The sequence below is a fragment of the Paramisgurnus dabryanus genome, chromosome 21, assembly GCF_030506205.2.
Source record: "Paramisgurnus dabryanus chromosome 21, PD_genome_1.1, whole genome shotgun sequence".
Classification (NCBI taxonomy): Eukaryota; Metazoa; Chordata; class Actinopteri; order Cypriniformes; family Cobitidae; genus Paramisgurnus; species Paramisgurnus dabryanus.
This window is the reverse complement of record NC_133357.1, coordinates 31,732,627-31,745,653: the sequence shown is the minus strand read 5'-3', so window position 1 is coordinate 31,745,653 and position 13,027 is coordinate 31,732,627. Positions and strand designations below refer to the sequence as shown.

At 37.6% G+C, this 13,027-nt stretch overlaps 1 protein-coding gene across 1 annotated transcript in view; it reads right to left on the bottom strand.

The window, feature by feature from the left end:
• The window catches only part of LOC135772987 (glutathione hydrolase 7), a 31,011-nt gene extending 18,686 nt beyond the window's left edge, over nt 1-12,325 (bottom strand). Inside the window, exons 1-9 of the mRNA XM_065282582.2 lie at nt 12,173-12,325; nt 6,450-6,649; nt 6,076-6,302; nt 3,120-3,271; nt 2,814-2,928; nt 2,600-2,667; nt 2,123-2,196; nt 1,796-1,989; nt 1,567-1,654 (exon numbers count right to left, since the gene is read on the bottom strand). Of these exons, the coding sequence (XP_065138654.2) occupies nt 1,567-1,654; nt 1,796-1,989; nt 2,123-2,196; nt 2,600-2,667; nt 2,814-2,928; nt 3,120-3,271; nt 6,076-6,302; nt 6,450-6,642 (1,111 nt within the window). The 5' untranslated portion in view covers nt 6,643-6,649; nt 12,173-12,325. The remainder of the gene's footprint in view (nt 1-1,566; nt 1,655-1,795; nt 1,990-2,122; nt 2,197-2,599; nt 2,668-2,813; nt 2,929-3,119; nt 3,272-6,075; nt 6,303-6,449; nt 6,650-12,172) is intronic.
• Between the last annotated feature and the right edge of the window lie 702 nt (nt 12,326-13,027).

Here is a 13,027-nt window from a genome sequence, read left to right as displayed (position 1 = left end):
AAGACGTGGCACTCTTTGCCCTGGAGAGAGGTGTTGAGGGAGTTGATCCTATCGAAGATGTCGGAGAGATAGGCCAACATAGCAAGCCAGTTCATGTCTGCCAGATGTTTTGCCAGTGGGGAGTTAATCTCGGTGAGAAAGACGAGGACTTCTTCACGCAAATCGCACAGCCTGGCGAGGACTTTGCCCCGAGAGAGCCACCTGACCTCGGAGTGCAGGAGCAGCTGCTGGAAGTGAGCGCCCATCTCATTGCAGAGGATTGAGAACAGACTGGCATTTAAGGCACGCAATTTAATTAAATTTACAATTTTGACAGCATCATCAAGAACGGCACGCAATTCGTGGGGCATCTTTTTTGTTGCTAATGCCTGGCGATGTATAATGCAGTGCTTCCACACAGCCGCGGGGGCAACTGCCTGAACCCGTTGTACGAGACAGCTGTGACGGCCAGTCATTGATCTTGCGCCATCAGTGCATATCCCACAACACCGACCCCAGTCAAGGAAATTAGCCTGGTAAAAGTTGTTCGAGGCTTTGAAAAGTTCGTCAGCTGTTGTGCGGGTGGGTAGGGAAACGCAAAACAAAAAATCTTCCTGCACACTGAGCTCTCTGATAAACCGAACGTACACCATCAATTGAGCACAGTGTGCGACGTCAGTGGACTCATCCAGCTGAATGGCGTGAAAGGGGCTTTCACGAACACCGTCCAGGACCTGCTCTTTGACATCACAAGCCATGTCTGATATTCGTCGCTGGATGGTATTATCAGACATAGGGATCGAGTCAAGTTTAGCAGCAGCTGCTTCTCCCAGCATCACTGAACACACATCTCTGCAGGGAGTAGCAATGTTTCACCAATGTTATGGGCTTTGCCTGCCTTTGCTATACGTAGCGCAACACGATAAGATGCTTCTGTCGCCTTCATGTTAATAGTGCCAAATGACTGGATCATGCTTTTTGTAACTGCAAATAATCACGCTTCCTCTCAAAAAACTCAACAGGCTTGTTCACTAGATTTGTGTGCTTAGTTTCAATGTGACGCCGAAGTTTGCATGGTCTCATGCTATCATTCGCTAGCACCTCCTTACAGACCACACACTGCGGCAGCGGTGCAGCCTCAGACCCCGACCAGGTAAAACCTAACTTTAAGTATTCATGATCATATTTCCTACGTTTTTTGCTGGGTCCTGTCTCCTCCCTTAATGCTGACTTCTGTTGAATTGGGACAAGGAAACGATGCATTTTAAAGATAATACACGCACGCACAATTACAGAAATCAATAGAGCTGAATACAGATGTGTACAGATGTGTGCCGTTATTTTTTCTTCGCGTGTCGCGCCTCCCTTGTGGCTCTTTGGCGCCCCACTGGGGAGGCGCGCCTCACCTATTGAAAACCTCTGGTTTACACAACTGTTTGGACTTCTGTTTCATGAATGTAGAGTTGAAAATCTTATTTTAATTGTCTTATTATGTCTAAACTGCACGATTTTCCCTCTTCAACTTAAATATTTTAGAGATATGCAATCTTTCTAAGAGTTGCATAGTAACAAAAAATGCATATTTACCCTGATAAAGACTTTGCAGTGGTTTTTGTAGAACAGTGGTATAGTTTTGAAAATCTTCCTCTGTCAGCACACCTCCTGCCGATTGAACCTTATCACAAAACAAAACAATAAATCATTTGCTAATGTTGGTGTAACAAAGTAAAGAGCTTCATGCAGTTGATCATTTATTAAAATATGAATAAGTGCTTGTGTGAAATTGTTCTAAAGCCTTGGATGGGTTTAGACATACCACAGATGCTATTTCTTTAGTCAGATTCCCATTGTAGAACTCTGAGATCCCATTGCTTGCAATCTTGTCTAAAATGTCAGCTAAATCCAGACGTGTAGTGAAAAGTCCTGCTACTGGCGTCTGTCCGTTCGGCAGGAAGAGATTTCTGAATGTATCAGACACATTTTGGTCTTTCACTTCAGACAAAGCATCAGCTGTGAAGATATTTAACAACATTTGATGCTTTGAGAATCTCATTAGAGTGAACTGCTCTTACCAACTGATGTTAATGGAAAGTACAGCCACAATTAAATAAGTATCTTTAACACAGATGTGCCACATTCTCACCCAGTTCATGTGTAACATTAAATCCATTCCTGGCAACATCCGCAGCCAAAGTGATAAGCTCTTTCCACTGCATTCTAGAAAAGAGGAGAGTGTTCAAATAAAATCACTACATTCATCAACTCAAGTGATTATACTTTCATGCAATTTCATTTCTTTATTAATTCTGAAAGTTAATTTCAACGAATGTTTAGTCTGAGCATTTGTGTACATTTTTCACAAGCTCTGAGAAAATCTGTGGGAGCGGGCGGGAGTGGACACTAACATTGCATGTGCGGGCGGCAGTGGAAAACACAGGTTGCGGGAGTGTGCGGGTTTAAGAAAGCAGCCTCACGCAGAGCTCTACTTGCAAGCACTGATCCCCAGTTAATGCCATTACAAAGCTAAGAACTCAAGTACTTAACACCCCTAGTATGTTATGAGCTGCATTGTGGAGTAGCATTTAAGCTTTGACTAAAGTAGTTGTAACTTGAATTGTACCTTCCATACAGCTGATGAGCTTGATGTAGGCCACTCAGCATGCCTGGAACAGCCACTAGCAGACCTGGCTAACAGACCAAAGACAACAACAAAAAAATTATTGTCCATAAATACTTGCCCTTTAAAAATAAAACAGTGCAGAAATGTTTGTGAAAATATTTTGTCTTCGTAATAAAATTAAGACAAGAAGAAAGCTGATCTTAATAACCCTTACCCTTTGATTAACATTTAACAACAAGCCTTCATGGATGGCAAATGGTGCAGTCTCACGGAAATCAATGACTCTGCTTTCATTCTTACGGATGTCATGGACAAGCATCACCCCGCCACTGAAAATAAAGTAAACAATGGCCACTTATTGTTTTGGATTAAACAACCATAAAATCCATTTATCCGTGTTACTCACATGTCTTCTTCCAAAGCCTTTAAACTCTTTTTGACTTTAAATTTTTAAAAGTTTCTATTTGAAATAATCAAAGAATCTTTTGTAAGTTATGAAACTCAGATTTAGCATTCTTACCCTCCGATGCCTGAGGTGTGGGGGTGAATGATGCCCAGGCAGAGGGAGGCGGCTATTGCAGCATCTATGCTTGATCCTTGTTTGCCCAGCACGTCAAAGCCTAGAGATGTGCAGCGTGCCACATCTGTTACTATTGCAGCTTGAGTATACACCTGAATATGTTAGAGACAATTGCAAAAAACAAAAATGTTGCTCTACGACCGGAGATCATTGTGAACACCAGCCAAACAGTGTGAGTGTTTCTGCATCTCTGGCCTATTTACTATAGTATTCTGTATCTCTTGCTAAATGTATCATGTGATGTGGGTTAGTTTTACACTATCCTCTATTGTCTTATTCAGCTGTTTGCAGTTTCAACAAATGAGAACTTGCCCTACAAATTTTACAAGCAACTGGACCAACACCCACAACGCCTCGCACTCGAACACACAACACCCACATGCGCACGCACTGAGACACATACACTCGTACGGTCTCATTTTATGTCACATGTTATATTTCAGTGTCACATGTTACATTTTTTTTGTGTGTTTCTTTGGATATCAAATTTCAAATTCTGTCTTAAAATTACAATAAAGCTTTTTAAACCTATTTTTTCCATGTTCCATTTGAAAGAAGGGGTTGAGGGCATAGTTATTAATTTCAATGTTTGTCACTTTGTCATTGTAAAATATTAATATTATAATTACTAGTAGGTGATTCATTAAATATTTGCCAAATAATAATTACCATGTCCTTAACATAGATTTTCCCTCTTTTCTATTTTAGCTTGATGAATCTAAAGTACAGAAGCTCCGGTGGCTCTACTTACTGTTGTCCAAGACAACACTACTGCTTCAATGTTTTACGACTAAGCGAATGTGCAAGTTGTAGTTCAGAATGAATTGGTCACCACCCAAAACCAGCTTCCGGAGGCCTTTCATAACTTGTTTGAATTAATGTACAATTTTGACTGTAAAAAAAGTTTTGGTCGGCATGGCCTGCAAACCTTAAAGAGTGAGTTGATGTAAAGCATAATTCTCACTACAATAACACACACTAACAATGTTATTCTGACTTATAATTTGTTATTGAGACTGCTTTTAATTTTTGCGAAGTTAAAGTAATTGAAACTTCAAGTATCTCAAAAAATATTTTGGTTTTGCTGTACATTGTTGTTTTTAAAGCATTCCTCGCTCATTCAACAGTACATTACTCATTGAAACTTGCAATCTTTTAAAGGCTACTTCACTGATGTTATTTTGATTTTGTTTGTCAAATCAGTGTGGACTCAGAAGACACAAGTTACTGTTTTTTTTACTTTTGTTCTTATTGGCTTCTAGGCATTTCTTGTTCATTCCAGAATATATTTAAACAGTTTCTTGTTATTTTGCTCCTCTTAAAAGGTTACTGTACTGTAGAGTCAGTTTGTTACTTTGCACCCTTTAAAAGCATTACTGTAATTATCTAGAATTTAACAGAATTAATTTTTTTAGGTTGTAGCAAATTTGTAATTTTAATGAAGATATGTTCACATAAACTGTATTGGTTTGTAATATACTGTAAACATTGGGCATTCTTGTTCAAAAAAATGTCTAAAATTGTATTACATGTGTGTTTGTTTGAAATGATAATACATTTTGAATAGAATTTATAAGTTTAGATTTTTTCTTGATATAGTAAATAACTCTAATTTGTAAAAACTCTAAATTAAAAAGTTTATTAACTTAAATATTTAATGTTAACTGTTATCAAAATATATGTGTTAAGATTACCTACTACATCCAGTTAGGAGCAATTATTATACACGAGTAAAACAAACTCAAAACTTGATTTTGATTTTTAGGTTTTGCATACTTAAAATTGGGAAAATCATAACCCAAAAAATTTAAGGTAACTGATTTGAAGTTGGAAAATCTCGGGTGACAATGTTATGGCTAAGAAACCCACTACAGTCACCAAACTGTGAAAGAGACTAGGGATGGGATGATTACCGGTAAATCCTGTCCAGCCAGACTCAGCTTAAAGCAGGCGCGTGCATGCAACATTGTTTTTTGCACGAGAAGGCAGTAACAGGTGGATTTAAGGTACTGTTCATTAAAACAAGTTCATATACCAATGGTGTCCAATACGTAGATTGCAAAGGCAATGCCGGTAGATAGCACATAAGTTAATAACTGAGAGAGAGAGAGAGAGAGAGAGAGAGAGAGAGAGAGACTGATGTGATACTGTTGTCATTTTCTAGTTTGTTTCATCAAAACCGCATCTCCGCTATTCAAAGCAGGTACTCAAGGATTTTTTTAAACTCCGCAAAAAAAAAAAAATGGAGTAATGGTGACAGCCCTAAATTCAACGTAGTATATGCAGTATAGTCCTAAACAAAACAAAAAAATGGAGTAATGGTGACAGCCCTAAATTCAACGTAGTATATGCAGTATAGTCCTAAACACACATTTAAAGTGTAATAAAAAAAATTTACTGTGTTTTTTAGCAGGTAGGTCTTGTCGGCTTTATCATTTTAAAAGTAGATCGCCACACAAAAAGTCTGGACAACCCTGATTTATTGTTTATGCTTAAAAGGTGCATATAGCTGCTAACTGTATTTGTTGTTTGCTGATTTTCAAAAATAAAACTTGTTATATGTTTTTAGTATGAGTATCAGTTATTTTTGAACATTTCTATCTCATTTTAAGAAAACCATGATAATATTGATAACCGTGATAACTTTGGTCACTATAATCATGATATGAAAATTTCATACCATCCCATCCCTAAAAGAGACTAAAAGAGAAGTGGACCAAAATCCCACAAGAGCAGTGTGAAAGACTAGTGATGTCCTGTGGATGCAGAAGTCATTTAAAACAAGGGTCTGTTTACTTCCTACAAATTTTTTACTGCTGTAATATTCAGAAATGTTAATTGTAATGTATACCCCCCCCACCCCTGCTGAACTATTGCTTTAAATATTTCACTGCACCTGTGGGTTCCCAAAGTAGATCTGCATTATGAGGGCCATTGTGACTCCAGTAGCAAATGTCAAGCAGGCAGTGATGATAACGGTAAGGCCATCTCGTGTACACGCACATTCTTGTGCCAGTGGGTCCCTGGTGGTCTCTCTCAGAGGAGTGACATCATGGCTCCCCAAGTCAGAAGCAGATGAGGCCATGCGCTGCAGTCGAGCTGACTTTAGAAACAAATCAGGGTCTAGGGAGTGAGTGATAAGAAATTAGGATAATACATGAAGCAAACAACTGGATAAGTTTAGGTAACAACTGATCAATCTGAAATCACCATCCAGGGTCTAATCAACTCCTCAAAGAACTATGATGCAATACACTTTGTCACTTGTACCTGTGTCCTGCTCACTGAGGAAGTTGTCATCATCTTTGCGTGATTTGAGGGTATTGTCTGAAGAAAGCACATCATCTTCTGGTAGTCTTGGGAAGCTAGTGATACTCATGTAGTCCACAGGTGAGTAAGCGCTGCTTAGAGTTGCATCCTTTTCCACCACATTCACACCGGCATCAGCCGCTGGAGTGTACATGACTTACCTGAAATCACAACGCCTCTGACACATAACTCATCTGAAATAAGATTTCAACTTACAAACAGTTAAAGAAAATCTTTAAACAAAAACGCAAATCTCTTTCCCTCTTTGAAACGATCTTTACTTCTGGTCATAGGCGGGCACAAAAGATCGCAGCGATGAGCAAATAGCAACATGACCCAACTTCAAATGATTCAACCAGTTCTCGATTGATGAATTAAAAGTCCGGCCCAACCTTAATTTCATTTTAGAAGCCGTTTCACTCAGATATACATCGCCAGAGGTAAAATAAGATGATCGCTACTTCAGTTTCATGGCGACTTTAAAGGGACATTACACTTTTTTTTGAAAATATGCTCATTTTCCAGCTCTCCTCAGCTGATCTCCGGCAGTGGCGGCGTTTCACGAAAACCTAGGGTATGGCAATAAATCTTCGTACAAGAAGGCCATTCTCAAATAACAAATCTATGAAACCACATAATATGTGTACATACTCCACCAACCTGTACAAAATCATACTACGATTGCTCGGATGTAACTTTACACTTAGGCCTACTGACAACAAGATGGAAGCAATACAAATGAAAAACAAAAATAGAAATCATGGTTGTTTAAAATGCTTTTCAAATGTTGTAATTCTTAACTAAGTGCAACTCCAGCAACAGATAAACCAAAACAAGATAATATCAAAACAAAACATACTGTGACATCCCTTCACAAATCTTGTCATGACAACTGCCCATAAACTTATAAAAACACAATAAAGACTTTTAAATGATGTGATAGATCACGTAGTTAACCAACTAAGACTAAAACACTAAATAAAACTCTTAGTAAAACAGGGCTAAATGTAAAAACAAGTCTTACCTTTTGTCGTCATGCAGTTTTTATTACACAAGTGCCAATATTCAAAAATGCGCGCAAATAATTAATACAATTCACTTCGACTGCGCTACAATTTCCCAGTGGAACAGAACATGTTTATTAATTCATAGAGTACAAATCATATTACTTCTGAAATAATGTTTGCAATATGCATAGCGTGAGTGTGGGGGAGAACCGTACGAGTCTGTTTTAATGTTAAAACAAAAAGATTTTACTTGCGAAAAAAGATTATAACAGCAGTGGTCATCATGAAACCCAGGCCCGGGGTGGGTAATCGGGAGAACCGGGAGAATTCCCGGTGGGCCGCTTCACTTTTGGGCCGGTCGAGTTTTTTTTTTTACATTTGTCACGTTAGTGAGTCTATCTTCTCTTAAATGACACTTCACACGTTTCGCATTGACACTGCAGCACGCAGCCTCTGCATGGGTTGTACCATGTGAGGGAGTTTTCCCCTCCCATAGAGTTGGTTTGGTCCATAGCACGTCCAAGAAAACTTTTCTCCGGTAGGCTGGGCCGGCCCTACCGTAACAATACGCGTCTGAGAGGAGGAGGGCATAAAAAACAGGTTGAAGAAAAAATCCATTAGAGGAGGATGCTGCCAAATGTGCCAAACCTACAGATTTATTTTCAAGAGGACAAACAAAAGTGGCAACAGGTAACTTAAAGAAAAAATAAGCCTAGTAATGATTAGCATTAGCAACGTAATTATTCGGCTAATACCGTTGTCAAACTATTTAAAAGCCAAACATTTATTTTGTTAAAATATTACCCTTTTGTGTATACATGGCGATTCATAGACTTTGCAAATATTATGCAAGCAGCTTCTGAGCAGTCCCCCGCTGAAAATGAGGAGGCCATGAGTAAACAATATTAACTAAAGTTATTTAACCCTCAGGTTGTGTTCAGAACCCTATAACACCTTTTGTTTTCCCAGTCAAAAATTACCAGCCTAAAACAGCTTATAAATCACTTGTTATGCCATTTACCCAATATTGTATTCAATATTTTTGTCAAATTGTTTTCTTTTTTAATTAGGATTTTTATATTTCTATTTGCATTAGTCATCCGCCTCATAGCATTAGCAATGCTAATAATTTATCAACCTTTCCTTGTGGAATACACTCTAAAAAGGGCTGGGTTATTTATATATTTTATATATTGGACAGAACACGCTGCTGGGTTAAAATTGACCCAGTGCTGGGTTGTTTTAACTCAACTGTTGGGTTATTATAATCCATGGTTGCATAAAAACAACCCAACATTGGGTTATTTTTAACCCAGCATGGGGTAATTTTTAACCCAGCATGTGTCCTGTCCAATATTTACCCATTATGGGTAAAAAAAATAACCCAGCCTTTTTTATGGTGTAGAGGAATATTTTTGTTAACTTCTTATCTTAAGTGAAATATTTTTTAACTTTTACCTTATTTGTTGAACCATGATATTAATAAAAACTATAGTAAGAGCTGAACTGTTGCTTAATTGATCCAATTTGAAAAAAGTGCTAATTTGGAATAACACTATGGAAAAGTGGGCCGGTCTTGGGCCTGAAACTCCTGGGCTGAAAAGTGGCCCCACTCCGGCCCTGATGAAACCTCCTGCAGGGACTTCAGGCTGCGCTGCAAGAACGACAGGCTGATGACATCAAAGTACCGCGAGGTTGAGGCGAAAAAACATTGGAAGAGTTTGCTTTCAAACCACTCTCGCGGCACGGCACGTTAATGTCATCCGCATGTCGGTTCCTATGTCATAGCATGAAGTCGAACACGCGTGTAAATTGTCCATTTTTGTGATGTACCAATGTTCAGATATGTTCTACTGAAAATATTTAAAATAATCTTTAATGAGCATCATTATAGCCTTTTTTGGAATACAAGTACGAGTCCTTGCATTTCAGTACTTGCCGATACCGATACCGAGTACTTAATAAAAAAAACCTGATTTAAATTTACAGGTAACAGCTTTAGTCATATAATTTAACAAAAAAACAAAAGGACTAGTTTTCCAGTTTGTTGTAAACTCTGCCTCTTTGGACAACACAAGAGACATTAACCCCTTACACGCCGCTCAAACATAGACATTTCTCAGACCGTGGTATTGATTCCAGGTATCGGGGGACTTTTAACGAGTACGAGTACTTTAGAAAATGTGGTATCGAGGCCGATACCCGATACCAGTATCGGTGCATCCCTATTATAGCCTGTTAATTTCTGGTGTTTTGTCTGAATGGCAACTGCCATACCCTGCCATACGCAAACACCGCCCCTGATCTCCGGGTCTGGCGCTAGCCATTTTAGATAGCTTAGCACAATCCATTTAATCTGATTAGACCATTAGCATCGTGCTAAAAAAATCACCATTTATTTATAACTTGACTCTTCTGTAGTTACATCATGTACTAAGACCTACAGAAAATTAAAAGGTGCAATTCCTAGGCAGATATGGCTAGGAACTATACTCTCATTCTGGCGTAATAATCAAGGACTGCTGTAACATGGCTGCAGCTGGCGTAGTGATATTAAGCACTGCCCAAAAATAGCAGTAGCGCCTCACTGCAGAACGCGACATCCAGGGGGCGGAGTTGGATTTAGATCCAGGGGCAGAGCTGGATCCCCATCCAGAGATCCCATTGGTCGGCAGTTTTACCACAAGACACGTCATACACGTGTTGCTGCGTTACCATTTCCGCATTAAGTCGTAACTAAATTAAGTTATTATTTTGACATAAAAAACTAACTTTACTTATGACTACAATAAAAGTAGTGCCTTTAGGGTGAAATGTAAGTTTTTTACTATAATGTTTGGAGGAAAACATTTCGGGTAAGCCTACTATGAGTAATCTTACCACATGCAGTTTAAGACCTATTAATGGATACAGTATAAATATGCATAATTATTAAAATATATAGGCTATGGCATGTTATTTAGAAATTAATAAATTGAATGTTTATCTTGTATGGACTTTGAACTTGTTTTAACGCGTCTTGCTTACAGCCATTAGGAAACAGGTTTCCCTCGTAGATGGTTAACTTTTTTTATTTGCTAATAAAAGATATCAAATAAATGTGTTTTTATATTTACTCGTATAGGAATAGCTGTGTTCTAAGTGGGATAATGTACAAATAAATCTCTTCAGTGATATCAAACTGTCGGGAACGTGTCCGTACCTCTCCTTACACCTAACTGTGATACTTTCTAAATTATGAATCTTTCTCAACTATATCATTAATCAAACGTACATTTAAATTGATAAGAGCAAACGTTGGCGACCACAGGTTGCAACTAATTGCGGGCTGCAACAACGCAAATATACTGGTTCATTTGGCGGAACAAAGTATATAAAGTGGGAGGAGTTGGATCTAGATCCAACCCCGCCCCCTGGATGTTGTGTTCCCCAGTCAGGACCATCTCAAAAATAGTCCCCTGCTATTGAAAGTAACCAAGGGGACTATTTTCGGGCAGTGCGTAATATCACTATAGAAGAGTCAAGTTTTAAATTGGAAAAATATCGAAACTCTTTGGTTATTTTTTTTGTGCGATGCTAATGGTTTCAGCTGAATTAAATGTTTAACTCTAGGAGAGCTGGAAAATGAGCATATTTTCAAAAATAAGTGGAATGTCCCTTTACAATTCAACACACATACTACACAGTTTAACTGGACTAATCTAAAATTATAATTCTGTCATCATCTCCAAAACACTACCACCTAATTGAACACATGAATAATCTGAAACAGAATACATGGCATTTGACACAGGCCTAACAATTATTTTCTAGGACAAATACTCCATATTTTTGTCTTGTTGCTTTGGAACAATAAACAATTGTGTCCAAGCTTATACAAATAAAATTTAACAAAAAAATGTTGTTGAATAATGTGTCTGGATTTAAAAGCATAATGATGGCTTGAGGGATGTTATGTATATAGCTGACAGTTTATAGTCCATTTTTAAAATACAATCTTACTAAAATGTGATCCTGCCTGGAAAAAAGTCATTTTTGTGATATCTAAAAATATCCTAAAGATGTAGCCTAAAGATAAAATTTAATCTTGATATCTGGTTAAACATAGAAATTAAAGTGAAATGAATGAGAAAACCTTCAATCTCATCATTAGATATGAGACTTTAGCCTGGATTTCACAAACAACTATGTACAGTAAAGCAGGATGCTAGTATGAAAGCAGACGCTTCATGGATTAGCCCTTTTGGCAATATCACTGTAATAAGCTCTGTGCTTTACTCTGATAAATCTAAAAATATATATCAACGCAAAATAATCACTGTTGAGTAAAACACAGGCTTCGGGTTATTCAACAATCACAATATGCGAAATCACTGAACAGCAGGAAAAGCGCGACACGTCAAATATAATAAAAGTATCCATAAACACGCATCGGATATTCCACGTACTCGTTGCACTCATACAGATACAGAGCAGAAAACCTGAAGGATTATATCTAAAATATGTACGACTGAATATAATGTCTTAAACACGCACCACTTAAACACCTAACCCATACATGTTGTCATAATCTGCGAGGCGACGCAACGCACGCGTGCGAGACCAGAAATAAAACAATAAAGCATACTAAACGCCATAGCGTCTTTATGTGATAAACAGTGTTTACATCCTACTCACCTGTGCGGTATACACTTCACTTCAGTTCCTTGTCGCAATCGCATATGAGCCCAGGGAAATGACGCATGCGTACCAGCTGATTCGGTCGTGATGCTCCTCGATCCTGCAGAACAAGTTAAGCAAGATCGAGTAGAGGAAAGGTGTGGGTGTGCCTATTGCGGTAATTATAACGTTGACAACATTGCCGTCCTTATTCCCATAAGTTCTATTACTACCCAATGTATACACTATATGATGTCCACAAAATTTCCCCAATTCTTTGGTGTTGCCATGTTTTTAAACTATAATAATACCATGGTAATCTTAGAAGGACCTTGGAAACCATGTAAATATCATGGTAATTATTTAGTGCCACATATATACAGAGGCGGACACTACTTAAGTATTTTGACTTTCTACATAAAAGTACATTTTTAAGTATTTGTATTTTATCAGTGTTTTTCTTTGGAAAACATACATTCCAAAGCATATTATCATAATTTTTACTCCACTACATTTCATGATTTCAAGTTTTTGGTTTATATTTAATATTTAAATACATTAAAAATCTTAAACATTTTTAACTTTTACTCAAGAAAAGTAAAAGTACACAATTTTTATGTAATTAACTACTAAATCAATTTTAATATGCAATATAAAAGAAATACACAGTATTCTATGCTTTAGAATGTAGTGAAAATTTTAAAGTAAAGTACATTTTTTCTCAATACAAACACTCTGATAAAGCACAGATGCTTGAAAATTTACTTAAAATACTCAAGTAGTGTCCTCCGCCTCTGCATATATGAAATATCATCTACTATCTAATACCATTTCTGTAATATGTAGCCTATATTGCACAAAGCATTTAGTATA